Genomic DNA, 19,660 nt, shown 5'->3' with positions numbered 1-19,660 from the left:
AGCAGCGAAACACAGCATTCACATTTAAATAAGACAATTTATCAAAAGCTCCACTGAAGCCAAAACCACTAATAGATGAAGTCTATGAGACCATTAATAAAAGTTGGGACTCCATAATCGCTTTCTAACTTCCATTTTTCTCCCGAGTAAAAATGCTTCATGTTGCTTCTAGCAATCAATCAAAAATCTGATCAATGCAAAGAATCATGAAGAGCGACTGGTTGCGAGTTTGTATATTATTTCGAGTCCGGATGGGGGACGTCCTTCCTTCTGGAGGGGTGCAGGGGGCAAAAGACGACCGATACCTCGCCGCCCCACGGGGGCTTATTTCCAGGGGAGCCGAGAGCGCCGCTAGCCGGATTTAAGGAAGTGAAACGGCAAACGACAGCTTGTCAGTCACTTTTAACGGAATCGCCCCTCAAGGAGGAGACTGTTAAAGGCACGCTGTACTCTCTTCGCGTTTTAGACTCTCTCTGCCCCGATCCAGAATTCATTTATCTGTCCAAACAGCCGTGCCTCCCTGGGCTTTCGTGACTTGGCTCAAGTTAACGTCTAATAAATGTCTGCCGTCTGACGGTGCAAGGAATCGATCTGCACTTTCCACAGACTCCCACTCCCACGCACAGGAACCTGGTGTCTGGCAGTGTTTATGAGGCGGCCCCGGCGCTCGCGCTGGGTTTTGCCATTTCGCCGCCGCGAGGGGCCGAGGCGCGTGGGCGAAGTTCAGGACCATGGAGAGGGCGCCGGCCGCGGGCGGGCCGCGCGACGCCGCCGCTCGAGCCCGAGGCTCCTCCGCGGCGCGCGCCCTCAGGAGGACGGGAGTGGGGGGGGGGGGGCGCGAGGGGTCGCGCGCCGGCTCCTCGCGGTGACGACAGCAGGAGCTCCGCGAGTCCCTCCGCGGGAAGCGCTGTGCGTCTGAGCGAGTGTCCGCTCACGTACAAGACGGCACGGCTTCTGCCTCCTCCTGCCCTCTCCTGCACCGCACACGCGAGCCGGCGCGCTGCAGAGGGGGGGCGCTGTGCACGGGTCGCCACCCGACCGCTTTGCAATCGCCCCCACGTGAAGCGGGACCTAACGCACGATTCGGCGAGGTCTAGTGAATGAAACCAGCCGGCGCTCTCTCTTCCCTAGACAGTGCTTGACGTGGTGACAGTAAAAATGCGCAACCGAGGTTCCACCTCGACGCGGTCAGGAAGCCAGGGCGTGTTTATGGCCACTGGGGTGTTTGTCTCACTCCATGCAGGCGGCGGATCTGACGAGTGCCCGACTAGTTGCCAGTGCAATAACCAGGAGTCGAGCAGTTAGCCCTCCTCGCTCTCCTCTCCCGTGAGCCTGTTAGCCAAGGGAACCAGACCCCGGGAGAGGTGCCGGGCTCGGCTGCTCCCGCTTCTGTCCCTGTCCCGGTTGCTAGGAGCCGCTCCGGTACTCGCGACAACGGCCTCCCCGCCGGCTGGGCGCGCAGCCTGCAGCCCCTCTCCGGCCACCACAGGGCTGACCTCAGTCAGCACCATCTCGGGCAAGAGAGAGAGCCTAGGAGAGCAGGGAGCTGGCGTGAGCTCCAGCGGCAGGGCGGGGACAGAAAGCCCACCGGCCCCGACCCGGGGCACCACCCTGACAGCGGCACCGGCCCCGTGTCCCCAGCCTCACGCCCCGGGGTGGGGGGATCCGAAACAAACCCCCATTGCATTATTTCACGAATCAGACATCAGCAGTGAACCACAACAGCAGCCGCTAGGGCTGGCAGGCGGCTGTAACACGGCGAACTTCGTGCACAACTGCAGGTCTCCTCCTGAGCCCGCCCGCACCGTGCGTCTGAGCGGGGAGCTCCGGGTAAGGGCCAGGCCGAAGGAAAGACGGTGTTATTTTGGCAAAAGGAAAAAAAAACTAATTAAAAAATACCCCCCCCACACGCGCACACACACACTCCCCGCAGCCACGCCACAGTCGTTCAAACTCGGGAAAGGATATGGCCACTCGGTTATTCTTTTAGCGTATTTCCGGATGACGTTGTCTTCGCTGAAGATGAACAGGGATCTGTTGACGGTGAAGCAGTTCTGCTTGACGGGGATGGGGTTGTAAATGGCCATGGTCCTGGCTCTCTGGGCCATCGACTGCTTGTACATCCTCGGGCCGCCCGGCGGGCCTCCCTGCCGGCTGCCTCCTCGCCCAGCGCCCGCTGGACCGCCGCCTCCATAGCGGGTAGGAAGATCGTCTCCGAAGCGAGCCATTCTAGAAACGCACAGATCCGAGAGCTGGAATCCAAACTGACATCAGAGAGCACGGAGGGAAGAAGCATCACCACACACACACACACGCTTTATTCCCGGACAGGAGTTCGCTTCGCACTGCGTGTGCGCGCCTGTGGCATGCAGCGTGATTTTTGGCAGAGAAAAACAGGTCCCTTTTCCGTCGGTTCTACTTTGTGGGTTTTTTTTTTAAATCAAAACTTTCTTGTCCGTGTTTACTTTCCTTCCATCCCGTAGACAATACAGGGGGTGGGAGGGAGGGGGGCGAGTTTCAGTTTTTCATTTCCCCCCAGTGCAGCTGTAACCCCGTGTCCAGTTAGCAGTCCTGAAAGCCCAGACTAGTGAAGACGGCCCTTCCAGCGCCCTCCCGGTCTGCCTCCGAGAACAGCCCGCGTCCATAAAACATGCTTTTATTCCTCCAAGACGCGCCGACCGACCGACCGACTGACTGACTGAACGCCGTAGCAAATGATCGCAAGAACAGCGGAGAAGCCGAGATTCCAGATTCCAGACGCCCAAGCCGTTTGCCTATTTGCTGCCGTTTGATCTAAAGTGCATTTTTTTTTTTGTCAGCAAACCGCTGTCCCTTCGCATAGGCACAAACACCTCCCCTCAAAAAAAAATCAAAGAAAACAAAAAACAAAAAAAATCCCAGGGCTGCGTCTCTCTCGCTCGATGGCAACATGAATTGTAACCGATTTCCACGGCGCCGGCCCCTTATGAGCCAGCATGTGACTGTAATTAGCCTATCAGCGGAGCAGATCCACCTGTACCGCTATCCCCAGCGTGGTGCCGAGGAAGAAACTCAGTTGCTCCAGGTCTATTCAGGGCTATTTTTAATCTCACTTCAGCAAACCACGGTGAAAAGTGTCTTTTTTTTCCCCTTTCTGCAGCGCGACCTGTGACGGGCGCCATGCGGGTCCGCTCCTGGGGGAGCCGCGGACTCCTCTCCTCGGGGCTCCGGCTCGCGGGAGAAGGGGTGCAGGAGTGCAGGAGGGCCGGGGGGTAAAAGGGGTGCTCTGCGCGCAGTGTTTCTTTTTTTCTTTGTTGCATGCGTGTACCCGCTCGCCCGCAGCCCCGCCGGAGACTTGAACGGGAGACGCGTCTCCACAAGGCGAGTCCGCCTGCCGGCCAGGCTGCAGATCACGCCTCCCCGAGCAGCGCCCCGGTCCCGGGGAACCGGGTTCCCGGGCCACCTGGGCCGGGGCGTGACCGCGGGACCACGGGCATGAGCGCGCACTGCCCGCGGGGGAGCGCACCTCGTGTAACTCGCCCGCGCTCCCGCGACTCCAAAACACCCCTCGGGAAGTCAGGGCCGGAGGAAGGATGATGCCTGAGGCCGTTTTCAGTATATTTAGTTCGTCTCCATAGTTCCTTAGTGTCCTGGACATCATAAAAAAAACTGGCGCACTCGACTACTGAATAGCCTTTCCCAAGTGGGTCGAACCTCTATTGAAGTTAGGCTAATAAATCACATTTCACAATCGGAAAGGCGATGTATATTTTTCTAGGGTACGTTCGACAGTCTGTTCTCTACTGCTTGTTCCTTGTGCTACCGTCAGCGAGCAACACTACAGAACTTAAATATTCCCCTTTTCAGTGATAGCACAGAGCGCTTTACTGCAACCCCTCCAGTGGAACTACTGGCAGTGAAAAACGTACCTGAACAACTGCACAGAACTCGAGTCGGTGTCTGCGGTTGACTGCAAGTCAAACTAATTTGGGGGTCTCGGTCCAGCATTGGGGGTTTTCACCTTTCAAACAGCTACGCGAAAACGAAGTTTCCTTCGCGGCTTTTAAACCGATCCAGTTCGGGAAGGAGACCTGGACTTGGGAACACCGCAGAGCAGCACAACCCCACCGAGGCACCGAGGCTCCGGGCCCCCGAGGCCCTTCCCAGCCGCCCGCGCAGGCTGCAGCCCGGGGTCAGCTGGAGAAGACCCAGAGGTCAATCAGTCTCTAACTACCAGCCGCCTCTGGTCTGTAACCTGCGTGTTTTTATGATCACACCCCCATCGCTCCTGATCTGCTCCAGTGACTCTGGGGGTGCGATTTAAAAAGCTGTGCGTTACAGCCGCGGGCGGGGCTGTGGAGGGGGGACCGAACACCATTCGCTTCAAAATGGGTGCGATCTCACACTGGGGGGTAAACAGGTTCGCCTCCCAGCGCAACATCGCAACCGCAAAGGCTCCTGCGTTCGTTAAACGAGAGCAAAACCCGCACAAACACAAAACACACGGACAAAAAAAAAAGTATGTGAAGTAGAGGCTTTATCATGTTAACCCTTATTTTAGCAGGAGAGCAAGCATCGGTCTGCGCATTTCTGTCGTAGACAGAAAGCCAATGTCACGGCCTCGGTTTTGTTGAGACTCCCCCCCCCGCCCCCATCTCTCATTTCCTGTCTCCGCGGCTGGCCGTATCCCATGGCGACGGTGAAACCGTCTTGCCTCAGACATGGCCGTGCCTGAGAGGCGACACGACACTGCGCCAGGCAGGAAGGATTTACCGGAACATCCTCGGAAAGACAGAACCTCACATCCATCCTTCTGCTCCCTCTGTCCTAAACGGTGGGCTGAGCTCTGCTCTGTTTCGGGTTCAGGCCAGCTCTACTAAGACCTGGCAGCCCTGTGCCCTTCCCTGCACGCGCACAGCCGCGCTCGGCTGCAGAGGGAGGACAACGGGCCCTCACAGGGGGGAGGACCACAGCCCTGCAACGCAAAGGCCTGGGCAACAGGGCTCACAGGAAGTCAGGCAGTCTCAGGGAAGAGGAGCCGGAGGAAGTCTGCAATCAGGAGAAAACAGAAGCAGTTCGGGAACACAAAGTAATGGGTTTGCTAATAATGCATTTACCTGGGGTTGTTCTGTTTTAAATTAAGGCCTTATTGAGGATGGAAAGTCAAACAAGCAGTTTATTAGCCCCCAGTTTCCTGTGTAGCGACGCTGTGCGGGGGTGGGCGGCTTGTGAATTAAAAACGAAAACATTATTTAACAAGTAGTTCCCTTTAACGGCCGCAGTGGCGATCACGCAGGACCAAAGAACAGACCCGGCGCCGCCCCGCCTCTGAGCAAACACCCCGCAATCAGAAAGCGCTCGGGAAACAAACATCAACGCCGGGTCCTGCGATGGCAACCACGGTCGCGACGGCTCTCGCCAGCGACGCGGGCGAGGCTTCACCCTCCTCCACGCCAGCTCGCCGGGGGGCGGTGTGCGGCGGGGCGGGGACCCGATGGGCCGTCTCCTCCCAGCACCGCGCAAGCCGGACTCGGGTGCGAGCGATGGAGGAGGCACCCGGCGCTGCACTCCACCCCTTCCACCCCTACAGGAGCCGGGCAGGAGTAGCACCTGACCTCCCCGTGGGCAGCTGGAGCCCTGGGGCAGAGGGGCAGTAGGGGAGGGTCAGACGCAGAGCTGGGTGAGGGCACAGCTCTCATGAACCACCGGACCACCCGGACTCAGTCAGGGTGGAAAAGAACCATCAAGCTACAGACACTTCGTTCTGTATGTCTGAAAGGGGCGGGCTTTAACACCGACGGTCTGTAGATGTGTGGATCACAGGTACTGGGTCAGACTTGCTGCCTAAGCGGACTTTCTGCTCCACGAAGAGTCTCTGTGGATCTTGCAGCAGGTGAACCAAGTTCCAGATCAAGGCACTTAAACGAGCACTCAAGAACCCAGACTGCAAAACATTTTTCTGCTGGATGTTAAATTCTTTTTAACCCTTGGATTATTTTTTTTTTGTCCATCATTCTTCACTTCTCTGGCCAGAAATGGCAAGCAAGATGTCCCCGTTCCTCTGGGTTCGGCGTGTGACGCCGGCGGTGCAGGGGGCGCTTGAGGTGTGCGTGCGCGCCCCCTTCCGTCAATCTTGGGGTACTGCAGACGGCGCTGCCGGGCTGCAGGACGTCCGATTCGCGTTCAAGCCGGGTTCTAAGCTTTTTAAAGTACATAATGTAGGAAAAAAGCTCGGAGAAGACGGGGGGCTGCATGCCGTGAGGTGTCCAGCTCAAGGAGCTCGCTGCTGCTTTGTGGGCGAATGGAGAGCTGTTCCTGTGACGGGTTCGCTACAACATACAGCACCTGCCCCCCCCAAACGCAGTCGGCGTGCCCACCTGTACCGACCGGACTCGTTCTCCAGGGGATTTACTCACACGTCAATAAAAGCCGCCGAGGACACGCTGTCAAGTCTTACGTTTACGGCAATGGCGCAGCAACGTCAGTTGTCCTCGTTTTTAAAAGCACGCGCGGTGAGCTGCCGTTTTACAAGTACGAAGCTCGTCTTAGTTATAGATTTAAAAGGGGGGGGGGGGGGGTCATGCGTCAGACTCGGCGAGCCCAGCACAAACTGGGGCGCAAACCAGCGAGAGTTGGGGAAATTTTCTTTCCCGGCTTCATGACTACTTTCAAGTTTCATTTCCCAGTTTCCACATGGCAAAGCGGCCCCGTGTTCTCTCCCGACCTCACCGCCCGCCTCCCGCCTCCCTCTCGCCCTCACAGCCGCGACGGTTAGCCGTCTTTTAGGTCACTTTCTTCTTGAAACAAACAAGGCCGCCTTACCCGCCCGTGCTGGCCTGCTCGCCGTGCTGCGCCCGGTGGCTCTCCACCACACCCTCGCCGCCCGGGGCCTGCCCCGCCGCCGCCGCCTTCAGCTGCAGGACGGAGCTGTAGTGGCTGTCGGGCGGCCCCGGCGCTGGGGGGCTGTCCGTCTCGGAAACGTCACCCCGAACCGGCGGCTGCTGGCGCTCCAAGTCCGGGGAGCCCCGGTACTGAGACCACGACCCGTACTCCGAGCCCAGCGTGAGCATCCTCCAGCTGCTGAACGTAGCCGAGCGGACCGCTGCAAACACAAACACACGTCGGGCCCGGCTCGGCAAAACCGGCGTGGGGTGGGGGGGGGCAATTTTTCCTCACCGCACCTCCTTCTGGGTTCCGGTGTTCCGCTCTTATTTGCCCGTCAACCCCCCCCCCTCCTCAGTCTTTCAACCGCGGTATAAGACGCCCCTCTCTCCCCTGACCGGCCATCGACGCCGCCGGGCGAATCCGGGCTCAAACCGAACCGCCAAGAGCCGTTAGGAAAACGCGCTCGAGCGGCGTCGCGGCGGGCGTGCGTCACTTCCGCAGCGGGAAAGAGGCTCCAGTGCGAGCGACCCCTCCCCCCCCCCCCGCGCCCAGTGCAGAGGTCATGACCTCAGGGCGGGAGCGTGTTTAGCAAGAGATCAGAGGAAAAGGATCAAATGGGACGGTTATTAAAACAGCCGGAAACTCCCCCCCCCCCCCCACCTTACCGGACCTGCAGTTTTGTTCGTTTCAGTAAGTTCTATAGGGTAATGGCCACACAGCCGGCCAGTATCCTACCGTACACCAGTGTGGACCGCCTTTCGTCCCATTTTGTGTGCGATCTTGTGCGTCTCATCGGAGCTCCGGCCTCGCTGGGGGTGACTTCCTGTCTGGAGGCTGTCCTGTCTTGGAGCTGCAGAAGCGAGCTGTCCCACACGACTGTCCCCGCGGATCCCTGCCGTATATCCCCACCGGTGCCCTGGTGCCCTGGTGCCCTGTGGCCCTGCGGAGTATCTGATCCGCTGTGGCAAGCCAGCCACACCGGAGCCCTCCCCTTCCCCAGCAAGCAAGGGCTCGCTGCTTCCTCCTGGTAATCAGGAAGGGAGCAATCATCACATAGTTTATACAGCTAAAAGCCCGCTGACATGCCCTTCGAGTGCCTGCCTGCTACTGGGAGGTTCCCTTTTACATTGAAACTGCTAAGTTCTCAGGAAAACAAGACTGCAGAGGTCCACCTTTTCCAAACCTGTTGGCACCTCACCGTCGGCTCACAGCAGGAGCATGAAGATGAGGAAAGTTACTTGTTGGGGTATCTTCTAAAGCGGTGCTTAATCCAACCTTGCCCCTGGGGTACTCCTGTGTCCCTTCTCTCACTCCAGCTGAGCTCTTTGTCAGACGTGTTGAACCCTTCATTCAACTTGGCCTGGTTTTGAGAGGTTCATCAGCAGTGGAACACATTTTTAATGATCAGAATGACCTGTTTGCGAAATGCGAACGTGACAGAGCTCCTCCTGTTTGGGATTATTGTATGACCAGGTTGCATTTAACACAAGTCTATAAATCACTAAGAACGACTAAAATGTGAGCAACTGTAGGAAGTTTTTCTAACCTGCTGTATTTTACTGGTAATACTACACGCGCGAGAGATTATTCGAAACCCAAGAAATGGTCGCAGAAAATAATTTAACCGATGGCTCAATCTTAACTTCATTAATCTCGAATTTCACATAATTTAAGAGCTCAGCTGGAACAAAAACCTCAAACTGTTTACTTGTTTACTCGTACATTGTCTACTGTTTGTTTGTATATTGTCTTGATGCACTGTCTGCACTTTGTGTTTTTACACTTGGTTTAACAATCGAGAGACTTTCCGTCAGTAAGAATTCCATTGTACCAGTACCTGTACCGGTTACATATGGCAATAAAGTTCAAGTTCAAGAGATTGAGGCCTTCCAGCACCAGGATGGGGTTGCTTGGTGTTGCAGGTCTCAGGAGTCTGAGAGCAGCACTAGCTGTGGGTGTGTGTGAAACAGTGCACTTCATACAGGCAAGTGGTCTGGATACCCCAGTACAGGGGGCTCTATACTTGCAGCATTGCACATCAATTTATTACCAACACTGCTTCTGAAAGACATGCAAAAGAAGGGAGAGTCCGAGAGCAATGCCTCCAGTTCTTCGGTTTGTTTCACACATGCTCTTTATCGCCATTGCTCAAGAAATGCAACGGGTTTTTCCTTGGAAAACAAAAAAGAAAACTAAGGCTAAACTGGCAGAAAATGTTTTGAGCGCCGAGCCCTGCCGAGAGGTCTTCCCTTGAGGGGACTGGATCCCAGCCGCCATCCGCGGAGATCGCCACCCGCGCTGGGAAAAACCGGGCCGTTCAGTCCCACCCTCTCACAGCGGGAAAACACACGACCACAAACCACGGCGGTTTCATTAGTAGTAAATTTATTGGAAAAAAAAAGAAAGATACAACCAAGGAGACTGAACATCTCAGCTTACTCTCCAGAAATCGGTAACAGAAAGTAATCTTATTACATTTTTTTGTATTTAGATCTTAGAGAATTTGCACTGAATACTATATACTGTACTAAACCACTTACTTTAGAAAAAAAACATGAGGGGGAATAGTGTAGTTTTACCATCAACAGAGAATGAGGGGAGGGAGGGATCATACAGGCTACCTACAATACTACAGTTAGAAAAATTGACCGTAAAATTCAATGTAAAAAAAACGAACATTTTTTTTTGTATTTTACAACTTGTTCTCACTTTGCAAGTATTAAAAAAATAAACCGAAAAAGAAAACACCGTTATATCAGCACCATTGTCTTTTGTCCCCCCCCCCAGCACATTCGTCTACTTTTGTTGTGTGGGTTTTTTCGTTTTAGAAAGTTTTTGTTGTCGTTTTTCCAACTCCCGTTGCAAATGTCCCATGGAGGTGTTGCCGACAGATGGGGGGTTCTTGCTTCGAAGAATCCAGAGAAAAAAAAAAGAGGGCAAGTCAGTCTGTTGTTCAGGTAGCATGCTTCACCGAACAACCACCCGCCCCAGACCCATGCTTGCCAAACGCTTCGATACTGGTCTTCTCCAGCGTCACGGTGGGGGAAGAGAAGAGGAGGAAAGCAGCTGTGCGGAGGACCGGGCTGCCCTGGCACCAGAATCGGGGCCGCCCAGCGCCAGTCCCGCGCACAGAGAGGAGGGGGGCGGAGGGAGAGGAGGCCTCTGACGAGACAAGCCGGATCCGGTGAATGTCGGTCCACAGATAAAATGGGAAGGGAGGGAAATGTGGAGGAAAATCCCGGAAACACAGAAAGGGAGGCGCTGGCTTGCTGGGAGCAACGCCTCCAGCCCACCGCTCGCTCCATTCATCCCCTCGGGAGGCGCGGAAAGCGACTGTCGCCATCGCTTCAGCGCGAAAGCTACATGATTTCGCTCTAGAGGAAAAAAAGTTCCAGAAGAAGTTCTGCACCCAAGAGCTGGTGGCTTGGAGATATTAAAAAAAAGGACAAAACCTATGTGCAGAAACTGAAGATTACGCGCTGTTTTTTATAGAATGAGTTGAAGTGTCCAGCCCATCTGCTACACAAGAGCATTCTGGGTAAGAGTGTTGGCCATTTTTCGAGTCGGTTCAACTGGTTCTTTCCTATAAGGAATGGCATGCTACACCTCGCCGATAAGAACGCTTATTCCAATAAATAATTCAAAGTACTTCTATTATCGCCAAAGATACTTCTGATGTAAATATGACATATGGTAGATGCTGGAGGTAAGGGCTGCAGAGGCAACTGAAGGAAAAAAGGCAGAAGTGTCCAGCTCACATGCTACAACAGCATGCTGGGCTACCTGTAACTCTCCAGATTTTCTCTTGGCAGTAAACCCCGCCACTCTGACAAAAAAAAAACTCACGTCCTGTGGCGCCTTGACCGCTGACCAGTCCGGAGTGAAACGCTGGAGGAGTCCGGAAATTGATTTTTTTTTAAATCAAGGTATAAAACCTAAAACAAGAGAGGCGCCCATGCTTACTACCCCCCGGAGGTGCGCGTCCCAGTCGGCGATCTCTGAATGAAGAATGGTCATCCCGCCACAGTCGCCGTCCAGTGCGCTGACCTGCTAGTGTTTTGGATTCCCGGGCCGCTCTGGGAGAGGCAAGGTGCGGTTCGGCCGTGACTGTGTTTGGCAGGGCTGTAGGGGAAGGGAGTCTCGAGTCTCGAAGTGCTCCTGTGCTGGACTGCTGTGGGCAGAGGGAGGCTGGCTGGCTGAATGTCTGGCTGGTTTCGCTGGCTGGACGTCTGCGCCCAGCAGAGCCTCAGGAGGGGCTGGAGGGGGCGGCGGCGGCGGCGGAGCTGGTGTCGGGCAGCGCGCTGTGCGGGGCCTCGTCCGGCGTGCTGTCGGCCTGTCTCTGTGCGATGGCCGCCGCCGAGTGCTTGCACTTGGGGGAGGAGCACTGGCAGCTGAAGTACTTGGACTTGACCTCCCAGAAGCGGTCGCCGTAGTCGAACCTGGGCGGAGGGGTGGAGCACAGACACGGGCACGTCAGAGCACCGGAAAGGTGAGCAAGGACAAGCTTAAGCTACTTATTGATCCAAAAAAAGAGATCCCATGTATTAGGACAAGCATTAAATTAAGCTTGGGGATGGAAACAAGAACCTCATCTCCACTAGTCCATTTCAAAGGCTCAAGAACTGCGCTCAGATAAGCCGACATATACTAGCCCTTTGCTGGGAGTCTCTCCCCTGAAGCATGGCCCCAGAGAGAGATTCAACACTAACTGAAAACACTCACTCTTTGGACTGTGGGAGGTTAACTGGCTTCTTGGGAAAACTGGCCCTTATGCGAGTGTGTGCGCCCTGCAATGGACTGGTGTCCCCCCCCAGGGCGTACCCTGCCTTGTGCCTGCTGTGTGCCCCGTGACCCTGAACTGGATGAGGGGGTGAGAAATCAGAGGGATGAAAGCATTAAGAGTGCACCGACACCTGCAGTGAATCTAAACATGCTCTCCGGCAAGTCAGCACGCAGAGGTGCAGTTAATTATGTGATTAACTCTAATAATACGCGTCGGGACACTGATCTGCGTTTCCGGCCCCGTCGGTCGGTGCGGTCGTACCCGAGCTCGTCCCCCGCGGAGATGTCCCGGGTGCTGAAGAAGGCGATGCGGGGGAAGCGCAGGTCCTGGTGGGAGGTGAAGACCCGCACGGGGAACAGGTTGGGCTCACACATGTGGTTGATGAACCGGCTGACGTTCCCGTAGAAGCGCGCGTCGATGCAGTACACGTCCCCCACCTGGACAGGCGGACACGGGACACGGGGCGTCCATCCACAAACACACAGGAGCAAAGACAGACAGACAACGGGCTCGGTTTAGAAGCCGGCAAAAAATAAATAAATACCGACCTGCAGGAAATTCTCTACTTGCGGCACTTATAAAGGGACCTAGGAAGAGACAGCAGTTCAACAAAAAAAAGTCACAGTTCATAACCTAAACCTCTAAAAGCTTCACCTCCCCCTGATTGGCTGGAGGAAACAGAAATGAGCAGCTAGATTAAAAATCCAATTAGGCATGAAATGAGAAACCTCACTGTAATTAGCGAGAAATATTTTGCTGACAAGCAGCTGCAAGGCATCACCATGTTGAGCAGCCTGCCTTGCCTATCATAGCCTCTTTTCCTGCATGAGTTATGAGAGGAGCACTGTGCTCCTGGTGACAAACGGAACGCGGCCTCTGTAGAGCTTCCTGTTCTCCTCTCAGCTGCACAGAAACCGGCGTCTACCCTCCCTGCCTCCCTCCCCCATGCCCCTCCCCGGATTTCCTGGAGGAAAAGCCATGACAACAGATTTGTCGCCATGACGATCCGCATCCAGCCCTGACCATGCAGGCCAGCCAGAGTGCTCGGCTATATATAGACCTCTCCTGCCTGTACTAATTGTGTACCTTTATTTATTAAAACCCCCCTGTGCCCCAGTTACAGTTTTGAATTTGAAGGAAAACACCCTGCCTTTTTTCCCCCCCCAAAGAGAATTTAATTATTGAAGCACAGGTCCTGCGTCACCTCAGAAAGGAAAAACGATATGGTCAGGGAGGGGAAAGCAGACGCTCATGGCAAAACCAGAACCCGGCTTTACTCCAGACTGGAGCCCACAGCCACCTGTATCCGACAGACTACCTTGTTGTCTAGGTCAAAGAGGTACGAGTCGTCCTGCCTGACGTCTGCCTCCGAATCGGAAATAAGCTCCCCGACGTACCTGTCCAGAGACAAAGGAAAACCGCCTTGAGGAGAGCGAACGCTCACTGCAGGGCTGGCAGATCCGCTTATCGAGAGAGAACTTCTGCTGCTGGAAACACTCAAACCTTAACCTCAAAGCCACAGAAAAGCGTATGATTTGCCGTGCAGTTGAATACAGCTTTTCCGTGTAGAAGCCGCCTATATTCACACACGGCACGGAGGAGGGGAAGGATGAGAATTCCTCGTTGTCATCAAAGGCATCACATGCAGGTCAGGCCCAGGCGATCTGCGGTACCTGGAAAGGCGTTTTAAATTGTGGGGTTTTGTACACATCTGTAGGGACGGGGGTACTCACTCGCACACGAACGTGCCCTGGGGGATGTCCTGCAGGGTCCGCACTCCCCAGCCCATCTTTCTGGTCCGAAAGAGCTGCAGGCGTGTCCTGTGGGGAGACGGCGTGCTGCCGTTACAACTAGACCCCAGCGGCCTGCCCGCAGCTCGGGACCAGCTCGAAAAGAGAAGCTCTTTGGGTTAACAAGCTCGTTACTCGACAGGTCTTTCTACGGCGACGTCTTTTCCCACCTGCCTCCCTCACAGACGCAAAGAGAAATGGCGCAAAAGAAACAGCCGTTCACCTTCTTTTAGTACGACTACGGCAAGGCTGCCTGTGTTTATTAATGTAGTAAGTGGACAACAAAGGCTGTAAGTAAGTAATTAAGGGGTAAGTTTAGAGTTCAAGCTCAGGGAGGAATTCAGTCAGGACGTTGATTTTAACACCCTTGCTCTGATGAACAGCCCAGGATGCACGAAGATAATTCAAGTTCCTGACACCCCATATGAAGGGCAGCCCCTCTTACAGTGCAGAGACCCCTGTGTCCACAGAGACCCCTGGCACCACAGTAGGGCACAGGTTTGGAAATCCTGGGCCAGATGGAAGAGGGAAAGGCGCCACCTAGTGGTCCTCTAACGCAGCAGCAGTCTGGGATTCCCCACGTAGAGGTCTCCCCCACCCCAGGACAGACCCGGCCCAGCCACGCTGAGCTCGGGACCAGGCTACCAGGTAACCCGTACCCCTCCCAGTCTCCTTCACGCGGCCCCGTCTGGCCGCTGCGCGCCGCGGGAACGCCGGCGGCTTACCGCAGTCCGTTCTGCACCACGCGGTTCTTGCAGGTCCTCCAGCACGAGCAGGCGTGGTTGCACTCGAAGATGAGTGGCGGCTCCTCCCGGCAGAACTCCGGCTGCAGGCGGCCCTCCTGGACGCGGGGACACAGACGGGGTCAGAGCGCGCGCCCGGTCACTCACCCGCCCCCCCGTGACCGGCCGCCGGCCTGCGCTCCTGCTGCAGGACGGCGAGCTTAAGCCAGCTTACGCCTGCAGTGTTTTAAGGAGGAGGTGAGCACCACCCTGAAAGCTCAGGCCTGATGCAGAAGCTTCTGTGCGTGGCCAAGCTCCTGGACGCTGGCGGGCTTGTGGCCGCTCCATTTTGTGCCTGGTGTTGTGCTGCCCACATGCAATCTTTCCTGGACGTCCTGCACTGGCTCCTCACTCAAAAGAATCCTGTCAGTACTGTGCAATATCTGCTTGGGCTTGAACACTATCTTCAAGCAGTAGGGTTGGACAAGCCCTGGCCAGCAGGTACTGTATAGCACAGTAGGCAACCACTAAATCATCACATTCTGTAGACTTAATTTCACTGTGATCAGTTACAGAGCCCATTGGTTAAATTATGAAATGTAAACTTTTGTAGGTAAATTCAAATGCTGGTTTGACAATGTTGAATAAATGGAGGTGCAGAGGATGCAAAGCTATGGTTGCTTTTCAGAACTATTTTTTTTTTTAGGTTTAAGAGCTACATTTCTAAGTCGAATAATCAGAATCAGCCCTTAGTAAATGTTGTAGTTCCAGAAATAGAAGGCAAATGTGTTTTTGAAAAATCAAGACAAATAGTGACACTAAGTAGAAACAGAGTGATTGGCCCAGCTCCAGTTTCCTCCCAGAGTCCAAAAACTGTGTGGTAGGATAATTGGCTTCTGGGAAAATCGGCCCGGGTATGTATCTGCGTCTGTGTGTGTGTCTGCATGTCTGCCCTGCGACGGACTGGTGTCCCACCCAGTGCGTGTCCTGCCCTGAGCCCCCGGCTTGCCGGGATACACTCCACCTCCCCCACAACTCTGAATTGGAAGAATCGGACCCTTTCTTGAAGAAATCAGGCTTGTTCAAAGCCCGGCTATTCTCAAAAGCGTCGAGTCCGCGAGTGGCGGGCGTGCGTGGCTTACCCTGTCGAACCAGCAGCGCAGACTGAGCTGACCACACATGCAGCTCGTGGAAGAGCAGTCGTCTTCACAGACGCAGTACTAGGAACCAGAGACAGAAGACAGAATCCTTGTTGAAATACCATCTCGTCTCATGATTTAGGTCCGCGTCATTATTATAACTAGTATAACCGCCTCTTAGCAGTTTAAAACAGGAGCGTCTTGGGCTTTTTTGCATTGGCATGGTGCCATCAAAACACTGCGCTACAACAGCAGGTCTCAAACTGCTACCTGTCTTTTCACATGGGCAGAGCTGGTCTATTAAAAGCTCTGAAACGACTGAAATCTAGTGCTTTGGGCTGAGGCCTGTTGCACTTCTTTCACTGTAAAACCGATTGTTTTACAATGTGAAAGTGAATTTAAAACTGAGAACATGATTTGTGGGAGCATGGAACAAGCTGTGTAGCCATGTTGTGGAAGCCATTGCCTTTGCTTGTTTTAAGAAATGGCTGGATGAGATCCCCAGATGGCCCGAATGGCCTGCTCTCGTTGCAACCTGTCTAATGCTCCTAACGTGATCTGCAAATGAATTAATCCCCCTGCTTTTAACAAACTCCGGACAGAAAAGTCATGCTCTGCGTCCACAATGCCAGTCGGAGCAAAACTGAGGAAACTCCAGAGGTGCCTTTCAATTTTTATACCATTAGTGTCCGTCTGTCCACGGGTGTCCAAACCTACTCCTAGGGAGACTGTCTCTGGAGGTTGTCCTTGGCTCTCCCTGCAGCTGAAGAGCTGGGAGAGGTTGATAAATTGGTCCAGTTAAGGCAACCATGAGCGGATTTAGGTTAGGAGCAGAGCTGGAGTGAAAACTTGCAGATACACCGGCCATCCAGGACCAGAACCGCCCACCCATGTGAACTGCAGCCAGCCTTGGCTTCTATGTAAAGAGCTTGTAGCAGGTCAAGCCTGATGAGGTTCAACCTGCTTCACAACAGAAGCCTCAGGTATATCCCTGCCCATGGGTCCAGTCACCTAGTCTGGGTTCCAGCCCTGGGCTCGTCGGGCTGGTAATCCTGTAAAGTACTGCACACAGGTGAGCCAGGCCTTACCTGCAGGTGCGTGATGTTCTTGTCAATGTTCATGGGGGAGGTGACGCAGTTGTCGGGGACGTACTTGTAGTTGCTGGGGCAGGGCTCGTTGTCCACGCCGTTCACACAGGGCACGGGGACCCTCTCGTACCCGCGCGCAATGTCCCTGCGGAGCCACAACAGGCACAGCATCAGTACGACACTCAGGGCTGGCCGACTCCTGCTAACTGCCGTTCGGGTTGGATGCTTTTCATCAACTATTTTCAGATGAGCGCAAAGAAAAACTATAAAAAGCTCATCTTCTCATCATAAAAATTTTTCGGTATACTGCTTATTTAGTGCCGATAGTTATCCCATTCCGCTGCTAACAAGTTACAAATTGGACGTGTTCGTTTCATAGCCATTGCCTTCACAGCCTTAAGGTAAGACTCTTCAAAAGTCTGCAAGGACACAGCTCTCCCCCAGTTCTACTTTTAGGATCAAAACCTTTCAATATTAAAAAAAAAATTATTAACTCGCTTCTGGAAGAAACTGAAAACGCAATAAAAAGGTGCCAAAATGTAAATAATACAATAATGGTGTGCTGCTAAAGAAATATAAAAGGAGAAAGCCCACTAACGTACAAGCCAAACCTCTTCTGTTTAAAACAAGCCTACTTAGTTTCCCCTTTCACTTGTGATCGCAAACACTCTGGGGGTCCTCTGGGGGCGCCAGGCCGGCGGGGGAGGCGCGCACCTGTTGATGACCCTCTCCTCCTGCCCGCTCTTGTGCGCCGTCGCGTCCTTCAGCTTCTTGCTCATCTGCAGGGCCGCCCACACCTTGGAGTTGAGGCTGCAGCACTCCAGGGGCGTCTCCCCTTCCCTGTTCTTCAGGCTGACGTCAGCCCCGCGGGAGAGGAACAGCCTAGGGGGTGGGGGAGGGGGTGGGGGGGGGTGGGGCAGGAAGGAAGGCCGGGCAGTTAGAGGGCGCGGCCGTGCCCGTCCCCTCCCTGCCGACCTGCGTCCCGCCGCGCGCGGCCCCGCGGGCGGAAGGGACACCAGCCGGCTCGCTCAAACGAGCTTGCGCGTGGTGCAAGAGGTGTGACCGAGATGAGGAGGGGCGCACGTGCTCTTGGGGGCCTGGGGGCGCACGCGCTGTCGGAGAAGGACAGGGCACCTGATCGCCGCCACGTGGGCCCAGACGGAAGCGATGCCGCGCTGCGTCCAGCAGCTCAGTGGACAGCGTCCACCGCCACTTCCCATGGCCCCGTGCCTCTACTTGCCCTCTAGCGCTGAAAACATGACAGAAAGGAGCACCTAGTTTTCTAAACCAGCTGTATGAAAACAGCGGTGTATTTCACGCCCGTCTGTGTCAGCGCGGCTAAACTCCAGATTCTGGACCACGTTTTACCACGTCTCATTGTTTGCCAGCAGCTAACAATGCCGCGGCTCACTGCGGCTCACCGCTGCTAGTCCCCTGGAGCTCAGCAGGTGTGAGCTCTGCCAGTACCTGGATGGGAAGACCTCCTGGGAGAAACTAGGGCTGCTACTGGAAGCGTGTTAGTGGGGCCAGTAGGAGGTCTGTGCAGTCTCTGCAGTCTGTGTGGGTCCTATTGCGCCAGTATAGTGACGGGGACACTATACTGTAAAAAAAAGGCACTGTCGGTCATTAAAAATCCCAGGGCGTTTCACAAAAAGAGTAGGGGTGTTACCTCAGTGTCCTGGCCAAATTTCCCCCCTGGTTTTTACCAGTCATGGCCTCCTAATAATCCCCATCCCTGAACTGGCTCCATCACTCTGCTCTCCTCCCCACTGAGAGCTGGTGTGTGGGGAGCGGACTGGCGCATCACCCAGGTGGGGCTGCACACTGGTGGTGGTAGTGGGATTCCCCATGACCTGTAAAGCGCTTTGAGTGGAGTGTCCAGAAAAGCGCTCTATAAGTGTAAGGAATTCCATGCTGATGTGACGGTGTAAGAGCGTGAACCAGCGCGAACGGCCGCGAAGCTGCAGGTGTGTGCCGCCCGTCGCCGGCGCTACTCACGCCACGCAGTCGTGCCGGTTCTCCCGCGCGGCGATGTGTAGCGGCGAGTCCCCGTGGATGTTCACGACGTGGAGGTCGCTCTTCGCATTCAGCAGGATCTCGGCGATGTCCACGCACCCCGAGAAGGCTGCCCAGTGCAGACAGATGTTCTCCTCCTGCGAAGCAGAGGATGGAGAGAGGAGACACAGTGGTTAAGAGCCACACGAAACCCAGTGAGGAAGAGGCATTCACGAAAAGGGAGCAAAAGAGGAAGGAAACCTTAACCACGCTTAGGCTGTTCATCCAGTGCACAGTAATTATAAACATGGCCAAAAGCTCAGGTTAGCAATGCACATGGCTACTGAGGGGGTACTGAGCACACCCAGCAGTCCAGATGTGCAGCGTCTCCCAGTCACAGCTGGAAAGGAAAGCTCCGCCACTGACCTTGTCTCGGATGTTGATGTCGGCGCCCCGAGAGAGCAGCAGTTTGACCTCGTCTATGTGCTTGTATTCTGTCGCCCAAATCATGGGTGTCCAGCCCCCGTCGTCCTGGAACAAATCAGGTCACCAGCAGGGATTCACTGTCTGTCTGGGGGGGGCTCTTACTGGTTCATTTCTGTGTGCAAGCGAACGCCCAACCTCCCGAAAACTACACTCCAGTGCGGCGGCGTCAGATACCGCAGAGTGGAGCTCTTCAGGGACGGGGCTGAAGGGGGAGGCGTGTGGCCTCGCTCTTGCGATTCACCTCTCAGAGCTCATAAAGGAGCATCAGCTCCTTGTGTCTCAAAGCAGGTGTTTTTTTTAAGAAAGTTGTGCATCAAGTGTCTGGTCTGTGCTGCAAACTGATTAAAGTAAACCCTCTCTCTGTGAGTCGCGGCCGCGTTTCCCCAGCTCCCCCGAAACCCCAGGTGACTCCATTACCTGGCAGTTGATGTCTATCGATCCGGTGTCCAGCAGGTGCTGGACGACGTCGTAATGCCCCTTTTTGGCAGCGAGGTGGAGGCAGGTCGAGCCCTCGACGTCCTGCAACGAGAGAACACCTCACTCATCGCAGCCGCGGCGCCCTGGGGCTCCCGGCACCCCGAGCTTCTGTTCAACTTCACAAGCCCCTGTGACACAGCCGCGTGCCACTCATGTACCCCCACACTTCCCGAAGGACCTACTGCCTAAACCGGGGGCGTGAACTTCAGCCCCCAGGGGAACTGCAGGCTCCTTCGTCTCTCTGACCTTCCTCTCCGGAGCCTCAAGACACTCAAAGCACTAAGCGAACCCTGGATCGAGGTCGGACTGGCAATTC

The 19,660-nt window shown here is 55.0% G+C and overlaps 2 protein-coding genes across 8 annotated transcripts in view; both read right to left on the bottom strand.

Annotated features, from left to right (window-relative positions):
- cacna1ba (calcium voltage-gated channel subunit alpha1 Ba) overlaps positions 1-2,228 on the bottom strand; it is a 158,861-nt gene extending 156,633 nt beyond the window's left edge. The window contains exon 1 of the mRNA XM_088940316.1: positions 1,969-2,228. Within this exon, the coding sequence (XP_088796442.1) occupies positions 1,969-2,228 (260 nt within the window). The remainder of the gene's footprint in view (positions 1-1,968) is intronic.
- A 7,004-nt stretch (positions 2,229-9,232) lies between these two features.
- The window catches only part of LOC148816289 (histone-lysine N-methyltransferase EHMT1-like), a 47,419-nt gene continuing 36,991 nt past the window's right edge, over positions 9,233-19,660 (bottom strand). For 5 of the 7 annotated variants that reach the window (XM_088940319.1, XM_088940321.1, XM_088940322.1 and 2 more), the window contains 11 exons: positions 19,285-19,386; positions 18,808-18,912; positions 18,385-18,539; positions 17,101-17,268; positions 16,387-16,531; positions 15,302-15,379; positions 14,163-14,278; positions 13,381-13,467; positions 12,966-13,044; positions 11,909-12,084; positions 9,233-11,303 (listed from right to left, as the gene is read on the bottom strand). In XM_088940319.1, coding sequence (XP_088796445.1) covers positions 11,111-11,303; positions 11,909-12,084; positions 12,966-13,044; positions 13,381-13,467; positions 14,163-14,278; positions 15,302-15,379; positions 16,387-16,531; positions 17,101-17,268; positions 18,385-18,539; positions 18,808-18,912; positions 19,285-19,386 — 1,404 coding nt within the window. In that variant the 3' untranslated portion in view covers positions 9,233-11,110. The remainder of the gene's footprint in view (positions 11,304-11,908; positions 12,085-12,965; positions 13,045-13,380; positions 13,468-14,162; positions 14,279-15,301; positions 15,380-16,386; positions 16,532-17,100; positions 17,269-18,384; positions 18,540-18,807; positions 18,913-19,284; positions 19,387-19,660) is intronic. The other 2 variants (XM_088940318.1, XM_088940320.1) reach the window with 2 other exon arrangements.

The sequence above is a fragment of the Atractosteus spatula genome, chromosome 23 (genome assembly GCF_055471065.1).
Source record: "Atractosteus spatula isolate fAtrSpa1 chromosome 23, fAtrSpa1.hap1, whole genome shotgun sequence".
NCBI lineage: Eukaryota > Metazoa > Chordata > Actinopteri > Semionotiformes > Lepisosteidae > Atractosteus > Atractosteus spatula.
This window is presented reverse-complemented; position numbering and strand designations above follow the sequence as displayed.